Source organism: Carettochelys insculpta, chromosome 10 (genome assembly GCF_033958435.1).
Source record: "Carettochelys insculpta isolate YL-2023 chromosome 10, ASM3395843v1, whole genome shotgun sequence".
In the NCBI taxonomy this organism is placed as follows: domain Eukaryota; kingdom Metazoa; phylum Chordata; order Testudines; family Carettochelyidae; genus Carettochelys; species Carettochelys insculpta.
In genome coordinates this window covers 11082765-11109738 of record NC_134146.1, presented here as the reverse complement: position 1 = coordinate 11109738, position 26974 = coordinate 11082765, and the positions used below count along the sequence as shown (strand labels likewise).

The 26974-nt window shown below is 40.8% G+C and overlaps 1 protein-coding gene across 1 annotated transcript; it reads left to right on the top strand.

Moving 5' to 3' along the window:
* Window positions 1-1975: 1975 nt before the first annotated feature.
* Window positions 1976-26346, top strand: ADIPOQ (adiponectin, C1Q and collagen domain containing). The gene is made up of 3 exons (XM_075003886.1): window positions 1976-2107; window positions 8749-8967; window positions 15592-26346. Exons 2-3 carry the CDS (start codon window positions 8757-8759, stop codon window positions 16113-16115), a joined length of 735 nt encoding a protein of 244 aa, XP_074859987.1. The 5' UTR covers window positions 1976-2107; window positions 8749-8756; the 3' UTR covers window positions 16116-26346.
* Window positions 26347-26974: the final 628 nt, after the last annotated feature.

Here is a 26974-nt window from a genome sequence, read left to right as displayed (position 1 = left end):
GGCAGATGGGATGCTGGGCTGGATGGACCTTTGGTCTGACCCAGTATGGCCATTCTTATGTTCTTATGTTCTTATGTTCATCTGTCCTTTCGTGGAGTGGCAGTGGGCATTGCAAATCATATCTTAGATGTCCCAGTGTATGTATTCTTGAAGATTTGAATGGGTTTTCTGTTAAAAAGCAAACTAAACAAATTTTACACAGCCATTTATGAAGTAATACTAGTGAAAACTACAATGTGTTTTAATAGATGTATTAGAATCTATATATGTATATGTAGAATATGTATCTGTATATTTTCTCCATAGACTACTAACAATATATCCTACTTTGCATTATGCTGCAGATATTAAAGTAGATTTTGAAAGCCAAGTCTCTGAGAGCTGGAAAATTATAAATTATTCTACCAATGAATTACTCAATATAAATTACAGTTGGCTTGAAATTTCTAAATATCAGCTGATTTTGTTCTGTAATCATAGAATCATAGAATACTAGGACTGGAAGGGACCTCGAGAAGTCATCGAGTCCTGCCTCCTGCCCTCATGGCAGGACCAAGTACTATCTAGACCATCCCTGATAATTTATCTAACCTGTTCTTAAATATCTCCAGAGATGGAGATTCCACAGCCTCCCTAGGCAATTTATTCCAGTGTTCGACCACCCTGACGGTTAGGAACTTTTTCCTAATGTCCAGCTGAAAGCTCCTTTGCTGCAGTTTAATCCCATTGCTTCTTGTTCTATCCTCAGAGGCCAAGAAGAACAAGTTTTCTCCCTCTTCCTTATGACACCCTTTTAGATACTCGAAAACTGCTATCATGTCCCCCCTCAATCTTCTAATTTCCAAACTAAACAAGCACAATTCTTTAAGAACATCAAGAAGTCCTGTGGCAGCTTATAGACTAACAGGTATCTTGGAGCATAAGCTTTCGTGGGCAAAGACCCACTTCAGATGTTAGTCTATAAGTTGCCACAGGACTTCGTGTTGTTGTCGAAGCTACAGACGAACATGGCTACCTCTCTGATGCTTGTCACAATTCTTTAAGCCTTCCTTCATAGGTCATGTTCTCTAGACCTTTGATCATTCTTGTTGCTCGTTTTTGGACTCTCTCCAATTTCTCCACATCTTTCTTGAAATATGGGGCCCAGAACTGGACACAATACTCCAATTGAGGCCTAACCAGTGCAGAGTAGAGAAGAAGAATGACTTCTTGTGTCTTGCTCACAACATACCTGTTAATGCATCACAGAATCATGTTTGCTTTTTTGGCAACAGCATCACACTCTTGACTCATATTTAGCTTCTGATCCACTATAACCTCTAGATCGCTTCTGTGCCATACTCCTTCCTAGACAGTCGCTTCCCATTCTGTATGTGTGAAACTGATTGTTCCTTCATAAGTGGAGCACTTTGCATTTGTCTTTATTAAACTTCATCCTATTTACCTCAGACCACTTCTCCAATTTGTCCAGATCATTTTGAATTATGACCCTATCCTCCAAAGCAGTTGCAACCCCTCCTAGCTTGGTATCATCTGCAAACTTAATAAGTGTACTTTCTATGCCAATATCAAAATCACTGATGAAGATACTGAAGAGAACCAGTCCCAAAACAGACCCCTGCAGAAACCTACTTGTTATACCTTTCCAGCAGGACTGAGAACCATTAATAACTATTCTCTGAGTATGGTTATCCAGCCAGTTTTCCACTCACCTTATAGTAGCCCCATTTAAGTTGTATTTGCCTACTTTATTGATAAGAATATCATACCACGTCCACCACTTGTCCCTTATCCACAAGGCTTGTTATCCTGTCAAAGAAAGCTATCAGATTGGTTTGACATGATTTGTTCTTTAATAAAGTTTATCACTTTGGGATCAGAATTTAGAAGAGTGGCCCCAAATTGAGCTGCAGACAGAAAACCTGATGAGCTGCAGACAGGAAAATGTACCAAACTTTAAATCAGCATGCCCAATAGCAAACAGAAAGAGCATCTTAACTGACAGTTCCACATGCCCCCTGGAGATAATGACTTGGTGGCACAACTGTTCTCTCCACTGTATTTCTAAAGGAACGGCAACAAACCCACCAGGACTATAAAGCTGCTGGTAAGACTCGTTTTTTGTTACAGCTCTTTTTTTATTTTTCTTTTGGACTGAATTATTCATACATATGTTCATGTTCTAAGGAAACTCCATTTATTGCTAAGGTTAGGTATTGTAAACCAAGTAACTATCTGATAACCAGAATAACACATCTCTTTTAGGCAGTCAGTGGTCTTTGCTTTCAAAAGCACCTCTTTGAGTTAGCAATCAAAAAACTAATTCTAAGTAGATCTGGAACAACAAAGAAAACAATGGTTTATTTACAGCAATGGCTACATTTAGATTTCACTCCTTTTTCTTAGAAGAATCATGGAAAGCTTGATTTTGCCCCAGTGATCTGTAAATTATATGCAGTTTGCACACCAACTTTCCACACAGAAATATAAAGATTTATGTAGCATGAGTCTGAATTGTAAGGATCTTGTTGCAGTCACTGCAAATGTACTTGCATCTTGTACAGCACTCAGCAAACTGCGTTTAGTCAAAATAAATAATAATAATACCTACATCATTGGTGTCCTCTGAAAGAAAATGTTTGACACTGATATTTTAACATGACATTATTTCTAGAGTTTATGCAACAAGGCTTTTTGATACAGCTTTAGCAAAGTGTTTGAAAATAATTATTTACCATGCAATAATGGCATTGTTCATATTAATGGGACTGACGCCAATAAATAATTGCACTTTATAAAATGTACTTTAATCTAAATTTTCTTTTGAAAGCTACTGAGAGCCACTAAAATTAGCATATCCATTCGTTATGAACACTTACCAGCTAAGCCTTTCAAACCGAACCACCAAGAACTGTTATGCACTTTGCATGGCTCTATATTATGCTGATAAATACTAGGATCAATGAGAAACCTGTAGATCGTGTGAATGAGTTAAACCTTCTTCATGACTGGTTCCAAATGTGCAACATATACGGGAAGCAGGGGACACAGGATTAGAAGGCACCTCCTGCGTATCGAATCCAGTCCGTGCTGCTGCAGGCAACTCCGTCACATAATGTCAGTCCTAAATTTATTTAACTCCACTTTCAACCTACTTAGGTTATGTGCCCCCCAGAACTCCAACTGGGGGGCAGTTACAGAATTTCTGATACTTAGAAGGGGGCTTCTAAGTTCCAGCTGACATTTATTCATGGCCACGTTATGCCCATTTATTTTTGTGCCAATGTGGTCCGTTAGCAACATATTAATGGCTGACACATGGGTGTCTTTGAAAAGTAATGTACAAGGGATTTGGGGCTAGAGTCAGTCACAGAATAGCTTTGCATTTGGTTGCCATAAATCCACACTAAGCCACTAGGACAGTGTTGCTTTTTATCTCCTAGAGGAGAAAAAAATAATATAAATGTAGCTATCAAAAATAGTTGAAAATATTATTGACTCTCCATGCTGACCACCCAGTGCATATGTAAGGCTCTCATCTGTCCATTTTGTTTTTATATACCTGGCCTTCTGTCCAATGCTAAGCTTTTATGTGACTCAATAATGATGTCATCTGCATTGTGATTTTGGTGTAATTTCAGCAAAAGAGGCCAGTTAATACAAGTCAGTGATGCTCCATTGAAGTCAAATGGCAACAGCTGAGGAACTGGATGAAGTACCATATAATTTGGCCAGTTTGTTAATATCACACAGTAACTTCAGACCCATGGGGCACGTGTGATACCAGAATATGGCCCCAATAAGATCATCAAAACACACTGCTTAAAATATTTAATTTTTAATGACCTCCCTGTATTGAATTTTATTACATTTAGCAATACAACTGCAAAATACAAATGCCACTAAAGCCCTTAGAGATAGCTTGGATAGAGTATTGAGTTGGCACACTGAGGATGCATGTGTTTAAGCATAGCTGGATCCCAAGTATTCCTGAAATGGCAATCATACCAACCCTCCTTTGCTCATCTGAGTCGTCCAGGGTACAGTGAAGAGGTGTTGACAGACCATGCCCAGATATGTACCCCACTGTTTGCCAAGTATTCTCAGAGATGCCTTCCCTCTGGAGATAATTTTTCTGGCATTCAAATGCATCAATTTCACTTGTTCCCTCCTGCTCAGAAAACCGCTTTTTCATCCTTTGTTCCAGTGGAGCAGCAGATTTCTCTGAGCAAGGGGTAAAGACATGTCTAACACATGTTTAATTGATTCCAATTCCTATAGAACTGTCTTGTCAATGAGGGTCAACTTGAAGGCTGCATCTACACAGGAGGCTTTTCCCAGCAAAACTGGGCTTCTTGTCAGGAGAAACCACAGAGTGTCTACACGCAAAATGTACTTCGTCAACAGTTTATCAACAAAACCTGGCACATCCATCAGCCGTATTATACCTTTTCCCATTCAGGTATAACAACTGTCTCAACAGTGTTCTGTCAACAAAACAGCCAGATCTACACAGACCTGGGCCACCACACTGCTGTCAGCAGCGTGATGCAAATGAGGGCTCTTGAAAATGCAAATGACTGTCATTTGCATATTTGTGCAGCTAATTTGCATAGTCCCATGAGAGCACTCTTCTGGCAGAGGCTGCTGCTGGCAGAAAACAAGCTGTGCAGACATGGTTCTGGCAGCGAAAAGCCCCTTTGTAGGCACCCCAATTCCTGTTTTTTTCCACGGATTAGGGGCTGCCAACAAAGGGGTTTTACCAACAGCACCATTTCTACACTGCTTGTTTTCAGCTGGCAGCAGCCTCTGCTGGCGGGGGCTGGAATCTTGTGGGGCTAAGCAAATTACCTGCACAAATATGCATATGAGCAGCCATTTGCATTTTTGAGAGTCCTCACTCGCATCATGTTGCCAGCAGCAGTGCGGCAGCAGGGCTCCATGTAGACATGGCGTAGACATTCTAGGAACCTTTTGTCAACAGACATGGCTTCTGGTTCACCAGGCAGCCCTGTTTGCAGAGCTTCCAGTCAGCTGTTCTGTTGCAACAGGGCTGGGCATTCTGGCTGCTCTCCCCCGACAGAGTGGATTGCTCTTTGATTCTGCTTTTATGTGTAGACACACTCTGTCAACAGATGTTTTGCCAGGAAATCCCTTCCAGCAGTGGCTTCTGTTGACTGAGTCTTCTCATGTAGATGTGGCCATGTTATCTACTACCTTACTCCTCAAACACGTGCATAGAGAGCAGTGAGATTGCTGGTGGAGTAAAATACCATTATTGTACTACTTTTGCTATTGCAAGATAGTTAGGATCTGGCTTTAAGAAATCAATGCTTTTGAGCGTGCTAATCTTGGTCCTTACAAGCTTTCAATATTTTATTACATAAAATTCAATGTTTGTTTAAATCCTGCAATTCGTACAGACACTGCATTATACATGGCTTCTTTTATTATTCCCCCTTTATCCCAAGTAAACATATTTGTGCCATAACTGAACAGGTCATTCAAAATGTGACTTTTAATTAGCTTTTATAAGAAAATCCATCAAGAAACATGGAAGCAACCTTTATTTTTGCAAGGACAAAAATTAGGCAGTTTATTGTAATGACCTTCCATGTCCTAAAATTTATCATCTGCCATGCCTCCTGTGAGCATCAGACCAAGGATTACTTTTTGTTTTATTGTACTGTATAATCCAGTGTTCCTCTGCATAGGGGACATTTGACCCTCGAGTAGCTGAATTTAGCATTTTATTCTGTAAACTGGATCTTAAATACCACCCCAATAGCTAATCTGGGCAGTTATACCCATTGTTTCTAATATAAAAACAACCAGCTTGAAAGGGCAACAATTTGGTAATACAACTCTCTTTGCGTATCATATTCCTTTTCCCCATTGGCAGATATAAATGAAAAACAAAAAAAGCATTAAAATCCGATAGGCTCACCTATAGGTGGTTGGAAAGCTGAATGTAATACTTGCTGCCAGTAGATGCCCCAACGTTAGTGTACTGTATCTGTAACAATATACTACACATTCAGCACAGCGGCATTTGAAATTTTGATCCAAGTTCTGCCAGACTACATTTTGCATTAGCTGTTCATGCAACCAAATCGGAAGTTGGATTGTGTCATCAGCTAATTGACTGGAACCTTGAAAAAGAGGCAAGCAGACAGCACATTGTGCCATAACCCTATTCAACATCCTAACGTAAGAAGAGTATGTGATGAAGTGGGATGTGTAAGGATTTTATTCCTCTGTGGTGCCTCATTTTCCCTGGGCATAGCATCCAGGCATGGTGGAGAAGGGAGTTTAGATGTGATGACCTGTCACACGTATGCAATGGTCTTTCAGGGTCTTTGTAACCTAGGCAACCAGGTGTTACCTTTCTTCCCCCTGTAAATGGCACAAAGGAGGGAGGAGGGGCCTGGCTGATTTGAATTGCAACTGGGCAGTTAAGTGGGACAGTCTCCTCTGGCTGAGAAGAAGGGACGAAGGAGGGCCAGGGCCCCAGCTTGTGGACCCCCTCTGGGCTCCATCTACCCAAAATGGGTTGTACTGATGGCTTCTGGCTTCTGTGCTGACAAGTCAGTTCTATGCTGTGTTCCTGGCAACTAACAAACCTTCTGCTCTCCCTGCTGAATGACAGTCACAGCTGATTGCAGATGGGGTGCAGGGCCCGGTGACTGCCCCCGCCGCCCACTCCATGACACAGTGTGAAGAGTGGGACCTCAGCTGCTCTGGTGTTAATCCAGAAAAACATCATTAATGGGAATGGAGTTACTGGGTGCTGGTGATTTCAATGACACTACTCTGTATTTACACCAATAGTAAGCTCAGAATCTGTTCTGCAGGGTTTGGTTTTGGATTTCACAGTAGTTTTGCAGCACAAAAATTCCTCTCTCTAATCTGAATAGGTTAAGGGGTGAGAATTAGGACTGTTTCTGATCAGTCACTGCTTTCACGCACTTGGTAAGTGGTAGAAGACAAGAGAGATTTTCTCTGCTGTTCAGGAAGTAACCAATGTTGGCAGGGCTGTTTAGGGTGGATAAAAATTGATGGTTTAAAATAAAAATTGGATTTTTTTAAATTTAAATAAGATTTTTTGATTTTCTTTTTAAAAATCATTAATAAAATATTAAATTTATCATTTGAAAATGGCAGTTACAATTAAATTTCATCACAGATGTGCTACACATACTGATAAAGTCTCATGAAAATGGGTTAGTGGCTCTAGTCTGTCCACGCTAACTACCATGGGCTTGTCTATACTGAACGGAAGATTGACATGGTTATGATATCACAAGTAAGGGAGGTCAACAAGAGTTTCTCCTGTTGACCTCCCTCTGTGAAGACACCCAGGCAAATCAGTTGCAGATAAGTCGATTCGAACTACACAATTGCTGTAGCTACAATTGCGTGTCTACAGGTGACTTACCTGCAAGCTGTAGACTTGCCCTTGCTCTGGCTTCTTCAAGTTTTAGGCTTTGTATTTTTGTTTCTTAGCAGACTAAAGAGTGACATGTGCAAAGAGAGGGACACAAGCTGGACGGCACAGATTTTGTTCTGTACTTATATGGTGGTGGAACTTGGCCAAGTATGGCAGAGTAGTTAATTAAGCCATTGTCTTAAGAGAGAGAGATAATATATAGGAAAGGAGGGAGGCAGCATAGAAAGGAACAGTGAATGCACTAGAAGGAAAAAGGGAACACATTATTCAACATACAGTTGTCTATATCCCCCCACACGTTAGCCACAGAAAAACTAATAGCTTCTGGACATAAGAATATTTTGAAGAATTTTGTTTCCTGAGTACAGAATGAAAGCATAAGCAGCACTAGAAAGAGCTGCAGTGCATAGTTGCAAGAATGAAACATCATGAAGAAAACTGCTTACTGGAAGAAAATGATGTGTGTATGGTGGAGTGGATCAACTGGTTAGTAACTTGTCATGCATCATTCTTCAAGACTCTCACTATGCCTTTTAGAGTAACTGTGATTTGACAAGTAAATTCCAAAGCTGTTGGCTGTGTTGGATGTTGCACAGAAAAAAACTAGACAGTGGTGGGGAATTTACTTCAAAGGTCTGATCCTGGGATTTCAAGGGGAGCTGAGACTGCCCATCTCTAACTTGAGAAGAGGCATTTCAAGGAATAGAATTATACCTTGTGGCTATACCTACACTAGAGGTTTTGTTGACAAAACAGGAATGTTCACACTAAAAATGCATTCTGTTGACATAATGTTGACAGAACTGTGCACTTCTGTCAACAGCCTTCTGCCTCTCCCCCACGAGGCAGAATACCTTCCTCAACAGACTTTGTCGACCAAAAAACCTTGTGGAGGTTTCAAAGGGCCCTCTGTTGACAGACAAGGCTTGTGGGTCACTGGGCAGCCCCGTCTGCTGTGCTTCCAGTTGGCAATTCTGTTGAGAGAGTGGCCGGGCCATCTAGCTGCTCTCTGTTGACAGAGTCGATCAACAGAATTATACATTTTCATGTGTGGCTGCAATCTATCAATGGAAGTTTTGTCGGAAGATATCTTCCCATAGTAACATCTGCCGACAGATCACTTTAAGTGTAGATGTAGCCTGTGAATATGTCAGTCTCAAAATGAATGGAATTTCCCCAGGGAAGGATTATGCATTCAGCTCTTTGTCCTCTATGTCTCTGTTGGCCCAACAATCATCACAACTTTATCATTCAGGTTCCTTGGACTTAAATGCTAATAGGGTCCTTGTCCATTTCAGAGTTCACAATGAAGCTGGTGCTAAACCTCCTCATTTGCTTGCTGCTGCTGGTAAAACTGTATCACGCTGAAAGAACAGATGATGAAGAACCACAGCCACCTAAAGGGCCTTGTGCAAACTGGATGGGAGGAGCTCCAGGCTACCCTGGTCACAACGGTCTCCCAGGCAGAGATGGAAAAGATGGGAAGGATGGACAAAAGGGGGAGATTGGAGAGCCAGGTCAGTGTGAGCCTGTAATATTCTAGATCATTTCAATCTGCAGGAAAGAAACCTCAGAAGGGATAGGATTCAAAATTCCTGGAGGTCAATTGAAAAGACTTCCATGGGTATTGGATCAGGTTTAAAGCTCTCTGAGCTGTTTGGACGTAAATAATGTGTCATCACATATTTAGTAAATGAGAACACAAGGCACAGAATATGTATCTAGAACAGAGGACAAATATATTCTTTGTCTGGGAAGTTATCAAATATTAGAAGCGAGTTCAGAGGAAAGAATTCCCTCCTTCCTTTCAATAAAAAAACACTGATTCTGTGTCTATGTAATTACCTCCTCCTGTTGGCATCAGAGTGCTAAATTAATTTTTAAGGATCTGGTGATTGTTTTTATTTCAGTGCAGTGTAGAGGGTTTTTCTTTTTTTGCAATACAGAGAAAGCTAGTCAAATTTACCAATATATGTTGTATTTGACATACAATATATATTGTATTTGAAGTCACTGTATATTATTGAGTGGCATAGGATGTAATACTACCAGCATTTCCATTTTAAACAACTCTTTAATGAGTCATATATAAAATGTAGCTCTCACCTGAAATTTGGTTTAGAAGATCTTTTCCCAAAAATCTGAGATAATTTTTGGGTTATCATTGATTATGTTTTCAGTTAGCTTTGCGTTTTGAGCTGAAAAATTGCTGTTTATGCCTTTGAGTATTATAGACATAAAACAAAAAATGACAATTATTTCATTTTCTGTGCATGTGTATTAACATATATAATAGCTATCACTATCTCAATATTTACTATCAAGATGTGCTTACAAAATACACTTGGAAAAATCTGAGTTATTGGAAATCTCCTGGTTGGCACCTGATGGGGCTTTCTCTAAATGCAATTTCCATAGGCAAACTCAAGCAAGTGAGTACCTAGGTACAAAAAGTACCAAGAAATATTAATAAACTAGTGAAAATAAATTTAGACTCTGTATTCTCCCTTGGGATCTGACTGGTGCTGAACCAGAGAATTTGCCGGACCACAAAAGGTCAGTATTATCTAACAGCATTACCAACACTTCCACTGCTTATTGGGCTCTTAGAAGACAATTAGGGGTATATTATAGCTGAGAACACTGAGGCTGTGGCCACACTGGGCCAAAACTTCGAAATGGCCATGCAAATGGCTATTTCGAAGATTCCTAATGAGGCGCTGAATTGAGTATTCAGCGCCTCGCTAGCATTAGGACTCTTCCAGCCACAGTGCTTTGAAAGCACTGCTTTTGAAAGCTTGCAGCTCGGTGCAGCTACACGGGGGTCCTTTTCGAAAGGACCCTGCACATTTTGAAATCCCCTTATTCCCCTCCGCTGAGAGGAATAAGGGGATTTCGAAATGTGTGGGGTCCTTTCGAAAAGGACCCCGTGTAGCCGCACCGAGCCGCGAGTGTTCGAAAGCAGCGCTTTCGAAGCGCAGTGGTCAGAACCGTCCTAATGCTAGTGAGGTGCTGAATATTCAATTCAGCGCCTCATTAGTAATCTTCGAAATGGCCATTTGCGTGGCCATTTTGAAGTTTTGGCCCAGTGTGGCCACAGGCTGAGAGTCAGGAGTGGTGTCTGTAAACAGTCTTCATGGGACCACAGGAAACTTGGTCACACCCTTAATAAGTAGTCATCCGGCTAATTAAAATCCTGCCAGTTTACGGATGTTGCCAGACGAGAGAGTTCCAGATTAGAGAGGTTCAACCTGTATTAGGCTTTTAGCATGAAAATGAACAAAAATGGCAAATAATATTCAGTGCTCATTAAATGCAAAGTAATGCACAGTGAAATATAGCCTCTGATCTATCCATACAAAATGATGGTGTCTAAATTTGCTGTTGTAACACAAGAAAGAGATCATCAGAGTTAGTTTTTTGAAAACATTTGCTTAATGTGTAAGTGCCAGTTAAAAATGTAGTAGAATGTTTGGAACCATTAGGAAAAGGATAGATAAAACAGAACATTTCGTAATGTTAATGTATAAATCCATTGTACACCCACACCTTGCATACTCTGTGCAGCTCTGGTCACCCCATCTCAGAAAAGATATATGAGAATAGGGAAAAGTACAAAGAGGGGCAACAAAAATGATAAGAAGTATGGAACAGTTTATAGACTGGGACTGTTCAGCATCCAAAAGATATGTCTGAAAGGTGTTACAATAGAGATTTACACAATCATGACTGGTGTAGAGAAAGTGAATAAGGAAATCTTATTTTAACATTCATACCTGGGGCACCCAATGAAATTAATAAGCAGCAGATTAAAACAAAAGGAAGTACTTTATATAGTGCACAGTCAACCTACTGAGCCCACAACTAGGGGATGTTGCAAAGGCCAGAAGTATAAAAGAATTAGAAAAGCTCATGAAAGATAAGGATATCAGTAGCTATTAGCCAGGACGGTGAAGGACACAACGTCATAATCTGGGGGTCCCCAAACCACTGACTAAACAGAAGCTGGGACTGGCTGATAGGGGATGGAATCACTCGATAAGAGGCCTTATTCTGTTATTTTCCCTTGGAACATCTGGCATGAGTCACCATCAGAAAACAGGATACTAGGCTAGATGGACCAAGTGGCTGAGTATGTCCATTCTTATCATCTTATTAGCTGCATCTACACCGGCAAGATTTTTCAGAAAAGCTGGGGCTCGTTCAAAAAAAACCCCGGAGTGTCTACACACAACATGAAGTCTTTTGATATTAATTGGAAGACCATGGCACTTTTTCTGGCGGTCCTCTTCTGCTCCCAGATGACAAATAGTGCTTTTTTCTGAAAGAATCTTTCAGAAAAAAACGTGTGTGGATGCCCCAGGGGCCCTTTTTAGAGACGTCCCCCATGGCACCAGATTTTTTGATCCTTGACATGTCCTGGCCCATTCTTTCGAAAGAGCGGCTGAAGTACAGCAACTCTCTATCAAAAGAGCGGATCAGTTTTTTCGATCCACTTTTTGCGGTTGGTCATGATCTTTTGAAAGAAGTTTTTCAGAAGACATCTTCCAAAAGAATGTCTTGGGAAGGACCGTTGGATTATAGTCCTCGCCATTGTGTCACAGATGTCAAAATGGTTCAGCATGGTACTCGCATGGGTGGAAACCAAGCAGGTATGAATGCATCCAATTCCCCTGCAGGTCTTCTCTTATTGTCTGATTGAAAAAAATTAGGTGCCTGCAGCAGTGACTGTGTGAAGGGTCAGGGCTAGCCTAGCTAAGAGATTTCAATCTGACATAATGCAAAAGCACCTACCTGGGACAACCTAGACATGCAAATCGGATACAACCCTATAACTCAGTAGTACTAGCTGAGGAAGGGCATTATATGGATTTCTGAATTAGCACTTTGTCCCTTTTCTAAAACTAAAGCAAACTTATGACCTGCCAACCTCAGTGGAGCAGGAGTGCTTTTGACTCAGACATTTGCTAACATTTCAATACAATAACAACAAGAAGTCCTGTGGCACCTTATAGACTAACAGATATTTTGGAGCATAAGATTTCATGGGCAAAGACCCGCTTTGAAATTTCTTTGTTTTAGGACTGCTACTTTTAAATCTGTTACTGAGTGTCCAGGGAGATTGAAGTTCTCCTGCACAGGTTTCTGTACATTACTGTTCCTGATGTCTGATTTATATCCGTTTATTCTTTTACATAGAGACTGTCCAGTTTGGCCAATGTAAATTGCAGTGGGGCATTGACAGAGCCAGATGGGTACCCAGAAGCCACCTGCTGCAAGACAGGCCTTGCAAGGAAAACAAGAGAACACCACTGACCATCACATACAGTCCCCACCTAAGGCCTCTCCAACGCACCATCATCACAGGACCTAACATTAACCATATTATCAGGGGCTCCTTTACTTGCACATGTACTAATATAACATATGCCATCATGTGCCAGGAATGCCCCACTGCAATGCCAATGATGATATCACTGGTGTAGATATGTGAGCAGAGTTGGCAGCGAGGTTTGTTGCAGGGACTGGTTCTAGGTTTAGAGTGACTGTGTTGTGATCTATAGTGGCTGGTGAGGATTTGTTTAAGGTTGGCAGGCTGTCTGTAGGCGAGGACAGGCCTGCCTCCCAAGGTCTGTGAGAGTGAAGGATCATTGTTTAGGATGGGTTGCAGATCACTGATGACACTCAGTGACAGATCTAAGGGCGACAGTCCTAAATTTCAAGAAATCAAATGGAGAGAGAAATCTCTGAGCTGCAATTTATTTGCAAATTTGACTCCATCAGCCAAGGATTAAACAGAGACTGGGAGTGGCTGGCACCTTACAAAAGCAGCTCCTTTGCCCTGGGTGTTAACATATCCACATTAGACTCTGACAATGGGCCACATCCCCCTGTCTGATCTGACTTGTTTTTGCCTCTTTTGATACATACTTGATAATGGGACATTTCCACCCTGACTGAATAGACCTTGTCAGCTCTGGCCCTCCCTTTTACTGGGACCCCACTCCTTAAATACCCCTCTGAAATCTACCCCCCGCCCCCACTCATGCATCTGATGAAGCAGGTCTTGGCCCGTGAAATATGTTTGTGAGTACTCTGTGCATACCTAATGGGACTGTCCAACAGTCATGCAGCTGTGAAAAGAAGCAAAACAAGAGGTAAAATAATGGCCAGTGTTGTCAGCCAAATTTCAGCCAAAAATGATATCCTAGACTATTTATCTCCATAGTTGGGTTTAACTCTATCACAAAGACTTGTGTTTTGAGGGTACCAGTGATCACCAAGGGTACAGCTATACTCACCAGAAGATTGATCTGGTCAGGATCTATCTTTTGGGGTTCAATTAAGCATGCCTAGTGGGGGATGTGCTAAATCAAACTATCAGGGTTCAACAGTCAGCCTGGTATTCCTCATTCTCGTGCGGAGTAAGGAAAGTTGATGGGAGAGTTTCTCCCATTGACCTCCCTTTGTGAGGACAGCCTGATAAATCCATCTGAAATAGGTCTATTCCAGCTATGCAATTATCATAGCTGAATTGCACATCTAAGATTGACTTTCAGGTTTAGGGTAGACCTGTCCCAAGTATGTGATTTACAAAAATAGAAGGCTAGGCATGTGACAAACACGGAGCAGTGCTGTTTGGAGCTGTCTGTCAAAGAAAGATGTAACTCTCCCCCCTCACCCTCTCAGGTGTTCGGTTCAACTCTAGGATTCCACAGAGTTCCAAGTTCAGAGTCCAATCCACAAGTATCCTTTATTGAGGTACAAAATTACAGCTCGAGCTGGGTGCCTCCAGAGAGGGACCCTGCCTCCCAGAAATCTCTGGCAATTATACCCTTTACAGTTTGTAACACCGCCCATACCCCTGTCCAAAGTCCAATCACCTAATTTGAGTAGGGGTCTTTACTCTACCCCATTGGATGGTTCCATTGCTAAGAGGACAGTCTGTTGCTGGGTGTTTGATCTTCTTCAGGAGGCAGTTATCTCAGCTCCTTACATTCTTCTTTTATCTCATTTTGCAAACTTCCAATTAGCACGATATCAGGCAATTTTCACCGGTTCTGCAGCTGTTGTTTTCAGCATTTCTCTCAGGACAGCTTGACCTGGGCCTAAGGCGTCAGCTACTTTAGCTACTAGTGCTAAGCTAAGAGAATAAACTCTTTAAAACATGCATATAAAATGACATATAAATGATTTTCCCATAACGCTGTCTGAGTTTGCAGCCAAAGAAAGAATAGCTTATAGCTGTAGAATGCACTTACATAAGTTTGAAAAAACATGGGCCCTCCCTTTTTCGTATAAAAATGTTGAAATTACTTAAAGAATGGCAGACTACTTTCCACCTAAACCATCCTCTTCTGTGTGCCCTGCCCTTGGCCGATCCCTTTCATCCCTCTCCTTATTTATATATGTCTCTGCCTATTTTACTACTGTACTCTCCACCCCAGGTAATGTTGATTACCCAACATTATGTCTATGTAGTATTATGTGGTCAGGTCTTGAAGCCTTGACAGTTTGTAAAATGGTGTAATTCCGCATTCTACTGGAGACTCTCTGAAGCATGCACTATTTGGAAACACACTAGCTGTAAATCGTTCCCTTTTTTGTCCTTTTTTATTATCTCTTTCTTTATGCAAATAAAAAAAAATTATAACAGCAAAAATTTCAAAGTAAATTTTATGATGGGGCTGAAAATATCCACACTAGATGCAAAGGAGCGAAGAGCTCCGAGAGACCATTGCAGCATTATCTGCTGTGATCAGAGGAGACAGCTTAATGATGCAAAGCGTTAATTTTAAAGTATCTGCTGTGCCTTGAAGTCTGGGCATAAATTCCAGCAAGAGTGAATCAGTCTTTTGCCTTTCTGAGATAAATTAAAATCCAGGCTTTTTGTATGGAAGTCTTTTGAATAAGGATTTCAAATCGCATGGCCCTGTTTGTTTTCTATCAACATTCATGAGCCTATAGAAAATCACTCAAATGGTCAGTGCCCAACATCTCCCACTGTTCTCAATGGGGAACTGTGCTCTTACCAGTGACAAGAAAACTACCATATCTGCACATATGCTGCAGAGAGTCTGATTTGTTTACTGCTGGAAATTCCTAACATGATCACTAACCAAAATTATTTTCCCTTGCAGGTGAGCCAGGCCCCAAAGGAGATATTGGAGAGGGAGGAGCTCCTGGCTCTGAAGGCCCAAGAGGATTTCCAGGAGTCCCAGGAGTGAAAGGGGAGAAGGGAGAAGGTGCATATGTTTACCGCTCTGCCTTCAGTGTGGGGCTCACAAGCAGAGCCCCCCAGCCCAACGTTCCTATCAGATTCACAAAGATTTTCTACAATGAACAGAATCACTATGATGAAACCACAGGAAAGTTCCGCTGCAGCATCCCAGGCCTGTACTATTTTGCGTATCACCTCACTGTGTATATAACAGATGTGAAAGTCACTCTGTATAAGAAGGACAAGGCAGTGCTGTTCACCTATGATCAGTTCCAGAAGAATAATGTCGACCAAGCTTCTGGGTCTGTTTTGCTTCACCTGAATGCTGGAGAAGAAATCTGGCTTCAAGTGTATGAAGAGGAAAACAATGGAGTCTATGCAGATAATGTCAATGATTCTACTTTCATGGGTTTCCTCCTTTATCCAGACTTGGATCTTTATTAAAGGGTGAGGCAGTACGTGGGGAGGAAAGGAAGGATTAGTCAAAGATTTGGTTTGTGAACACTCCAGGTTTTCCCAAGCACCATTTCCACACTGAGGTTACCAGCAAACACAGTGTTTCATAGGGCTTTAGACTGGATATTACAATCTCTAAGGGTGAAATCCTTGCCCCACTGCAATTAATGGGAGTTTTTCCACTGACTTCAGCGGGCCCATAATTTCATCCCATCTTGCCACTTCTGCCCTCTTTCCAAACTCTGAGCCTGAATATCAGTATCGTCACTAAAGAAATACCATAGGGCCTCCTGCACTGGGGTTCTGTTCCATGATGGGCTCCTGAGTGCTCTAATAATTCAAATACTTTTAAAATTCACAGTTTTGACAAAAATTATCAAAATGTTGAATACCAATTACAAAATTCTCAATTTAAAGCTGTCTATATTTTTTTTTAAAATTCAAAATTTTGGTGAAATTTTCAGTTAAAACATCAATGTTTTAATAAAATGAGGAAGCGAGTATTAATGAAAATTACATGAAATTTGATCCTGTTTTCCAACCGGATCCAATAAATACACCTTAGTGCCATTGTAATCCTTCAATTTACTCAGACCTTCTGACACCATTCGTTGTTTAGTAGTTTGCCTAGTAATGCTATGTCTAACTTAGATGGCAAGTTCTTTAGGACAGGTGCCGTGTCTTTTTATTTATCTGTAAAGCATTACATAAATTTACCAGGATACATAAATAAACATGACAACAGCTCATGGTTACAACCATCTTGAATTGTAGATTTTTCCAGAAGCTTTACTTCTATGGAAACCATACTTCTGTGGCTGTTCTAAAATCATGGCATCTCCCTGCACACAACATACTAGCTGCTTGGAGAATACAAGGCACTGACAGACAGGTGGTAAGGTATTTAATATAAGTGGTTTGACAGCATTGTGCAGCTTTACTGTCAGCTGGAGGTCAGGATTGAATGGCTAATTCACCAAGACTGTCTACATACAGCGTTATGAAATAATCCATTTCAGAATAGCTATTCTGAAATAGACTCTTTTGAAATAAGACAGCTACAAACAAGGGCTCTGGTGACACTGCATTCCACTTTTGGAAGCGGAATGCAAATGAGTGAGATAGGAAATGCAAATGAGCTGCAGATTTACATCTCTCACCCTTATTTGCATATTCTCACATGATCACACTTCCAGAAGAGCCTTTACTGGAAGCAAAAACAGCCATGTAGATGGGTTTCCTTTGAAAACAAACCCTGTTTTGGAAAGAACCCTTCTTCGTGAAACAAAATAGGAAGAAGGGTTCTTTGAAAAATGGGGCTTGATTTTGAAGGAACCCCATCTACATGGCTGCTTTTGCTTCCAGAAAAGGCTCTTCTGGAAGAAAGATCACGTGAGAATATGCAAATGAGACATGATATGTAAATCTGTGCCTCATTTGCATTTCCAATCTTGCTCATTTTTATTCTGCTTCCAAAAGTGGAATGCAGTATAGCCACAGCCAAGACTGCATTTAGAAACAGCACCCAGCTATTTCAAAATAGCATGACATGCCTGCTACGTTGAATTTATTTTGGAATACCCTGTGCATAGGGTAGATGCTCACAAAGTTATTTTGAAATACTGTTATTTTGAAATAACTTTGCTGTGTAGATGTAGCTTTAGCGTCTTTTGTGCCATCTCCTCTATAAAAAGCCTAGTATAGCTTTCCTTACTATAAGTGTACATCCAGTAGTGCTTAGAACATCTATGGGGGCGATTCTTACCTGGTGTAAATGAGCACAGCTCAATTACACAATAGGACAACCCTAGTTCACACCAACAGGGAAATGGCTCACTTATCTGCAAGGCTAGTTCTATGTTGGTATGATTAGTGATCTTAGTAAAATTCCCACCCCAAGTTTATCTTCATTGTAGTTTCTTGTTTGATTTTATATAAAAGAAAATTAGCTTCTCAGATAGATTGGAGGATAGGTAATTTGGTCGTGCTTTGATAGGTTGGTTGGTTTGCTTGGTTCCTAAACTGTCACATTACTATTAGCACATTTAAGATTACCATTAGCACTAATAATAGTTTTCATAGCAGTATTTTCTACATGCCAATGAAAATTAACTTCTTATAATTAAACACATTTGACTCTCTCACTAAAATCTCTCTGTGGCTTGTTTGTTTGTTTTACTTATCATGTTGTTGGTATTTTGGCAGATGTTGACAAGGGATATTTTTTTCCTAACATAAATAAGGAGCCCAAAAGTGAGGTGCTGAGTCATTTTAAAAAAAATGAGGAGGAAAACTGAAACATCCTTCAACTATTTAAAATAACAAAAAGAAGGTCCTCAGTCCTTTTTTCATTCACACCTGTGGCCAATACTTTCCCTAGGAATTGAAATTAGGGACAGGGTTAAATTTTCCAGGGAGGTGAGGGCCAATATGGGGCGCCAATGAAGCTGAGCAGCACGGCACAAGCATAAAACTGAAAAGGGATCACAACTTTTTTATTAGCTTTGACTCGTGTTTTAAAATGATCACACAAATAAAAGTTAGCTAGTGAAGCCTACTATGGAGCACAACATATATGTCCCTTTCTGTAATTTTGCACAACTCTGTGGATGAAAGTTTCAACTGCAGTGCATCCATTGTTGGTGACTTCTCATGTGTCTAGTACATCCAGTCCTTCTGTTAATATGCTCATTAATTCATGCCCATGATCATGCAGAAGATGACTTCTTTCAGAACCCAAAATTCTATTCAATGATGATGAAAAACATTCAACTGTAGGGCTATGTCTACACTAGAACACTATATCAAAGTGACAGAGAGAAAGCCGTGCTAGTCTATATACTATCAAAACAAAAAAGCAGTAAAGTAGCACTTTAAGGACTAACAAAATAATTTATTAGGTGATGAGCTTTCTTGGGACAGACCCACTTCTTCAGACCATAGCCAGACCAGAACAGACTCAATATTTAAGGCACAGAGAACCAAAAATAGTAATCAAGGTTGACAAATCGGGAAAAAATTATCAAGGTGAGCAAATCAGAGAGCAGAGGGGTGGGGTCAGGGGAGGGGAGAAAAGAATTAGATGAAACCAAGTATGCAAAAGAACCCCTATAGTGTCCCAGAAAGTTTGCATCCTGGTTCAAACCACATGTTAATGTGTCAAATTTGAATATGAATAAGAGTTCAGCAGTCTCTCTTTCCAAAACAGAGTGAAAATTCTTCTTCAATAAGATGCAAGCTCTTAAGTCATTAACAGAATGGCCCACTCCATTAAAATGTAGACTAACTGGTTTGTGGATCAGGAGTGTTTTGAGGTCTGTTTTGTGCCGATTAACCCTTTGTCTGAGAGAGTTTGAAGTCTGTCCAAACTGACTGAACTGCTGCTATATCCCACCCCACCTCAGTCTTCTCGTCTTCAGACTAAACAATCACAGCTCTTTCAATCTCTTCTAACAGGAGTTGTTTTCTTGATCTTAAATAGTTTTTATTCCTTTACTATGGACTTTCTGCAATGTGTTCACCTCTTTCCTGAAATGTGGCATCCAGAACTGGACACAAAACTCCAGCTGAGGCCTACTCAGTGCTAAGAAGAGCAGAAGAATTACTTTTTGTGTATGGCTTACAGCACTCATGCTAGTGCATCCCAGAATGATATTTTTTTTTGTTTGTTTTTGTTTGTCGGCACTCATCATCATCATCATCATCAATAACTGTGGGCTCAGCGCCCGTTGGTATCTGATGCCTCTCTCACTATTTCTTTCCATCTTTCCCTATCCAGTACAGAGTGGCTTAGTCTCTGTAGACTAGCTCCACACCAATCTACTACATCATCTGTCCATTCTCTGTGGGGTCTGCCTCTCCTATTCGAACCATCCATTATGCCGAATACTAGGGTCTTGATTTTTCATTTGGCGTTCATTCTGCAAATATGTCCAAATAGTTGGAGCTTCTGTTTTATAACCTTCTGCAGCAGGTTCTCTTTCGGCGTATCTTTCTATATAATTCCTCACTGGTGACTTTCTGCATCCATCCTATTCTCAGAATCTTTCTATAACAACTCCTTTCGAACGCCAATATTATTCTTTTCGAGTCTTTTATCACCCATGTCTCACATCCATACAACATGCGGCTGAATACACACGTTTTCAAGACGCCCAGCTACGTTCTTCAGCTAATTGCTTTGCTTTTTCAGATCTTAGCTATCGCCTTCAAACTCTCTCTTGCTTTTGCTATTCTAGTCGCTATTTCTTTCTTACAGTCTAGATCATATGTTATGTTGCTCCCCAGATATGTGAACTTCTCTACATTTTCTAGTTCAATACCATCGACACTGATCTTTCTTCCTATTTCCTTATCTCCAAATACCATTGTTTTTGTTTTATTGATGTTCAATCAGTCCATACTGCTTCCCATCTTTAACACCTGCACAGTTTTTGCTAGCTTCTCCTCATCTTCCTCAATGATAACTATATTATCCGCGAACCTCAAGTTGTTAATTCTTTTCCCGTGCACAGATACCCCTTCTACCTCTTCCTTGATCTTGTCCAATGCTCTCTCCAGATGTGCAATGAAGATATTTGGCAATATTGGATCTCCTCGTCTTGTACCTCTACTTGTTTTAAGCCAACTTCCCAACTCTCTGCGTGTTCTCACTGCTGCCTCTGCATTATCATTGATATCTTTCAACAACCGTATTAGTCTGCGTATCACTCCGTATGACTTCAACACCGCCCAAGTCACTTTCTGAGCTATACTGTCAAATGCCTTTTGAAAATCAACAAAGCAAGTGTATACATTTTTGTTCTTTAGTCGAGCTTTCTCCACTATCAGTCTTAGTGCCAATATCTGCTGTATGGTACTTCTATCTTTTCTGAACCCTGATTGCTCGTCTGATATATGTTCTTCTATCCGCGATCTTAATCTCTCAGTCAGTATCATCATCAGCATCTTGCCTAGATGACTCGTTAGGGCAATTATTCTGTAGTTCTTGCACTCCATTGTACTTCCTTTCTTGGGTATTGTCACTAGCACAGATCTTGTCCATTCCTTAGGTGCCTTCCCTTCTTTCCATGCTATATTACGTAGTCGGTGTATTTCCCCAATCATGCTTTCTCCACCATATTTGATCATCTTTCCCATGATCTTATCATTTCCATGGCTCTTGTTGTTCTTTAGTCGTTTCACTGCTTTTTCTATTTCCTCCTTTGAAATATCCTCCTCGCTCTAGATGCTTGGGGAGATGTTTCTTTCAGTTCTTCAATCAGTCTTTCTGAGAGACTCGGATCCAACTGTGCTTTGTATAGATCAGTGCAATATCTCGTTCATCGCTGCACAGTCTTCTCCCTGTTTGTGAGCACATCTTCGTTCTCATCTTTGATCGCCATCTGCTTTGGTTGCCATTTCCTATTAATATTCCTAATTGTCTTATACACGTCCCTGGTCTTACATTCGCTGTAATACCTCTCAATATCTTCACATTGCTCCTCTAACCATTTCTCCTTATCCTTTCTGGCTGCTTTCCTTACCTCATTGCATTTCATCCTATATTGCTGTTCTGCCATCTCAGAAACATCTCTTCTGATCTTCAAAGCCCTTTTCTCTTGAACCAACTTCAGTGTCTTCTGGGTAATCCACTTCTTATTGATCTTTTCTTCTTCTGGAACAGTCTGCTCAATTGCCTCTTCTATAGCGATGGCTATCCTTGCGACTCTCTTATCTAGGTCTTTCTCTGTGGTGATATTCTTAATCTTCTCTTTGAGCGCTGTTCTGTATCCATTCCCTGTTTCTTCCTCACATAGCCCCGCCACATCTCGTCTTTTCTTAAACTGTGTCTTATATTTTCTTTTGAGTTTTATCTTGATGTTTGCGATCACTAGACTGTGGTCTGAGTCTATATCCGCTCCTTGGAAAGTTCGGCACTGCTGTACTGATGTTATCCGTCTTCTTCTTACCAAAATCGTATCTATCATGTTCTTGGACTTCCCGTCATTTGATCGCCATGTCTACTTTCTACAGTTCTTTTGTTGGAATCTCGTGTTGCAAATCACCATCTCATGTTCTGTAGCAAACTCTAACAGTTTCTCGCCTCATTTGTTTCTTTCTCCATATCCAAACCTTCCCATGACTCTCTCCCAACCAACACATATTTCTTCAGTATCTCCTCCACCGTCTTTGTCAAGTCTTTATAAAATAGCTCAGTCTCTTCCTCCGTACTGTCAGACATGGGTGCATACACCTGAATGACTGAGATGTTGAACGGTTTTGCTTTGAATCACGCGACCATCATTCTTGCACTCACCGGTTTGTATCCTAATAATGCTCTTCCAGCTGTTTTACTAAGAAGGAATCCAACTCCTGCTTCATGCTTTGTTTCGTTTCCTGACCAAATGACTTCGCAGCCGCATATCTCTTCTGATTCTGTCCAATGCATCTCTGCCAGTCCAAGTATATCACTTTGATATCTCTCCATTTCCTTCTGAAGCAGCTCTAATTTTCCAGTTGCCCACAGTGTTCGGACGTTCCATGTTCCAATAGATAGCATATGTGTTAGGTGTAATTTTCTTTCGGTAGCCAACTTATCGACCCAACAGCACTGTTGACTCATATTTAGCTTGTGGTCCACAATGACCCCCGGATCTCTTTCTGCCATACTCTTTCCAAAGCAGTCATGTCCTATTTTATAAGTGTGCAATTGATTCATTCTTCCTAAATGGAGTGCTTTGCTTTTGTCCTTACTGGATTTCATCCTTTTTACTTCAGATCCCCTCTCCAATTTATCCTGATTATTTTGAATTTTAATCTTAACCTCTAAAACACTTGTATTCACTCCCAGCTCAGTGTTACCTGAAAACTTTACTTCATGCTAGCATTTGAATTATTTACGAAGAAACTGAACAGAACTAGACACGGGCTTATGCCCACCCACTTCCCAGTCTCCAACAGAATCACTCTCCTATGGCTGTCTGGCCTCGCCCTATCACTTCTTCTAAGGTGTGGGTTTTCATAGATGCAGCCAATGTGCCTTCTATAATCTGAACATCTAGACATGTATCTGTTGCCTATTGCTTAGAATTTACAGTGCCATACATTAGTAATTCATTATCTTCTTGTGGTAAGAAAATAAAATGAAGGTGAGACTCATCCTAGGAAAGAAAATGGTCCTGCAATAGACTGGACAATGTGCTGCAGGAGGCCAAGAGAGTATCTCTGTGAGGTGATGGCTGCTTTATGATAAACTACTGTGAAAGCTGTTAAGTTGTGTCCATGGGACATTGCTCTTGCCTCCTGCAAGACAGGATTATTCTCATCACAACCAAAGGAGATTTATCTATCCATACACTCCCTTCAGCCCAGCCCTCTATTCAGGTTTTTATATCACCCACCATTATAGTCTCTGCACACATTACCACATTTCTTCTTCTCATATGAGACAATCATACCTCATCGAACTAGAAGATACCTCAAGAAGTCATTAAGTCCAGTCCCCTGGGCTCACAGCAGGACCTATCACCATCCCTTACAGATAGGTATATTTTTTAAAATCTAACTTGCTCCAGACCCTTGAAAGGCCCCCTCAAGGACTGAGCTCAGAACCTTGGGTTTATAAGGCCAATGTGCTAACCACTGAGATAGCTTTAGTAAAACTCTGATTTGTTGTCCTAGGATTACAGAATTCTTCCTACACTTCACATGTATTTCCCCTTTATATGGCATATCCAAAAATGTTTGGCTCTGTCTCTCTGTCCTGCCGAACACAGAGACCTCTGGGTCAACCTGCTTGATGGACTTTCTGTAAGATAACCAGAACAGCTTGTGGAAAGATTTATTTCTAGATTGTTTGCCCAAAACTAATGGTGTGTTTAAATCCATTGTGACTGGCTTTCCTAAAAGGCATGCCCTAAGGGCCATGAGATTAAAAGAGGGAAATGTCAATGATGGATTTAGTGTGACCCAAGCTGATGATAGATCTGATCATGTTTAATGTAGTCAGCTTGAGAGGGCTTGTTTTCCCTCCCCTCCCATTGGCCAGGCATATTAATATAGGGAGTATGGAGAAACAAACTAATCTGTAAGCAAGAAAGGACACAGAAATGCAGTGACTGGGATATCTAATGGTAAAAGAGGTTTAAGCTAAATGTACCTACATTAGAGCATTATTTCAGATTAGTGTTTCTGAGACCACAGAACACCAAATAATACAATTTTTATGCAGAACACTTACCAAAATTTTCTTCAAAAATGAGAAACCAAAAAAAAAAAAATCAAAAAACCAAAAAAACCCCAAACCAAACCAGAAAATCTGCCAAACCCTAAACAAATGGCAACGACAAAATGAAGTAATTTAATCAGGTGTCATTGTAATGAAGAAGTAAAATTGTATCTGGTTTTAATAGTAGAAAATATACAGCATCAATGTAGTAGTAGTAGTAGTAGTAGCATCCTTCAGTCTACGTAGACTATGGATCGCATCCTTCTTAGTTCCGTTTGGCATCCTCATTTGCAGCGTCAGCTGTGACTGTGAAGACCCACACGAGAGTGACAGTCCTTGCTGCATCTGTTGCATATGTAATGGGTGTCTGGCAGGTCCTTGCTGTGCTTTCTGTGGGCTCCCTTCTCCTTTGCTAGCCGTCTGATCCTCATCTCACCCTTCTGAAGGCCCTTGTATAGTTCCTGCCTCCATCTGCTGTGATCGTCTGCCAGCTCCTCCCAGCTGTCTGGCTTGATGTCTACTTCCCTGAGGTCTCTCTTGCAAACATCTTTGTAGCATCAATGTATGCTATCAAAAAAGCATCAGACCAAAAAGACATAAAAAGCAAAGATAAATCAGCATGTTACACACACACATTGAGTGACGTCAAATAGCTGATTGACATTGTAGCCACCACACTGGTATAATGCATGCACCACAGGTTGTTGCTAGTTGCTACACTGCCGTACAGATAGGAGAACATTAGAGAGGGGAGGCTGGCACAGTGTTAGTCAACCTTGGTGAGTTGTCAGACTACTACCACTCTTGTGAGACGTAGATGTAAAATTACATTTCAGTATTTTCCATTACAGTTATTATTGTAAAATGCTTAGTTATTGTAAAAATATGAATTATTTTTCCAAGGGCTCATGGCACACCTGTGAGTTGCTGGAACATAGTTTAAGAAACACTGTGTTACATCATTTATTAAATTTTGAGGAGCTAAAACTTCTGAAAAGCATGAAAGTAAAAATGAATACAGTGCTTACAGATAACTGGACTAAGCCCTGGGAGTAAAACTGAATTTAAACAATAGTAAGCTGGTTTCCTAGAGAAAAACTAATGTCAATAAACCTTTTCAGGGTTGTCAGCATAGCAGATAGAAATGGTGACAAGCATCAGAGGGATAGTCTGTATCCTCAAAACCAAGACGTTCTGTTGCATGTCATGATGACAAAGTGGGTCTCTGCTCATGAAAGCTTCTGCTCCAAAACATCTGCTAGTCTAGAATGTGCCACAGGACTTCTCGTTGTTTTAGCAGGTAGAAATGTGCCTCTAGTGTTGTCCCATATACCAGGAATGGACAGCGTGCTCTTTGAAGAAAGGAGCTAAAAGGGTTCTGCAGCTCAGGCAGTAGACTAGGACTCGGGAGACCTGGGTCAAGTTCTTGACAGAGCTACAGGTTAGTTCTTAGCATATTTTAACGTTGTGTGCTTAAAATTTGGGAAACAAAATTCCCAACTCCCAGCTGCTCTATAGGTTCTTTGTGAATGTCAATTGCACATTCTCAGTTTGTTCCATTTGCAGTACAGAGCTTCCACTGATTCTAATGGCAATTTATACCCAAAACTACAACAGGGCACACAATGAATTAATGTTGCAGTGCAGCTCTAAGGATAGTTTTTGCCACTAATCAAAGACTTATGCAAAAGCCTGATCCTCCCCATCAGCTGCTGTTGCAGTCTTTCATCTCTAAATCGTCACCAGTCTGCAAGAATTTACATCACTACCCACTTATAAACTATAGGGAACAGGACAGATTTGGGAGTTAGGAGACACCAGTTTTAATATTTACTCAGCCACCAACTCATTGGGCAGCCTTTCTATTTCCTTATGTGTGTGAATAATTACACATACTCATGTGCACTTCATAGGAGTATTGTTTGGGTTGATCAGTTTGTTCCCTGCAGTGTTCTGAACATGTCAAGCACTGTCAGCATGCCATATATTAAATACAATCTTTACATGTCACTGTATGTTATCACTTCTTTATTTTGTATGTCACGTGTCCATACTTTGAGTTGCTGTACCAAATATGTAAAGCAGAAGACTTTATTTTGCCTCATTATAAATCGTTTGAAGAAACTCAGGGCAGGTCTGCAACAGGGGATAAAGTTGACCTGAGATACGCAACTCCAGCTACAAGAATAGTATAACTGGAGTCAAGGCACCTTAGGTTGTTTTTCCCTGCCTTCCCCACAGAGGGCGTTTGATGGGAAAAACCCACACATTTACTTCTGTTACTCTTCACAACTAAGACTGAGGAGTACCGGGGTTGATGGGAACACCCTGAACATTTGATTTAGCCTGTCCCTATACTAGGCACGCCAAACCAAGGGTCAGCAACCCATGGCACATGAGCTGATTTTCATCGACCTGTGAGGTGGGAGCTCAGCCCTGCCCCTTCTCCCTCATGCAGCTGGGAACTTACTCAAAGCCATGCTGCCTGTGGATTAACAAGAGACCAGCTAGTGCTACCAATGACCACCTAAACGGTAAAGTTCTGCATCTTAGTTTATTTTCTAATGAATCTCTTGTAAGTTGGACTATTAGGGCTTGTCTACACTAGCCCCCAACTTCAAAGGGGGGCACGCTAACC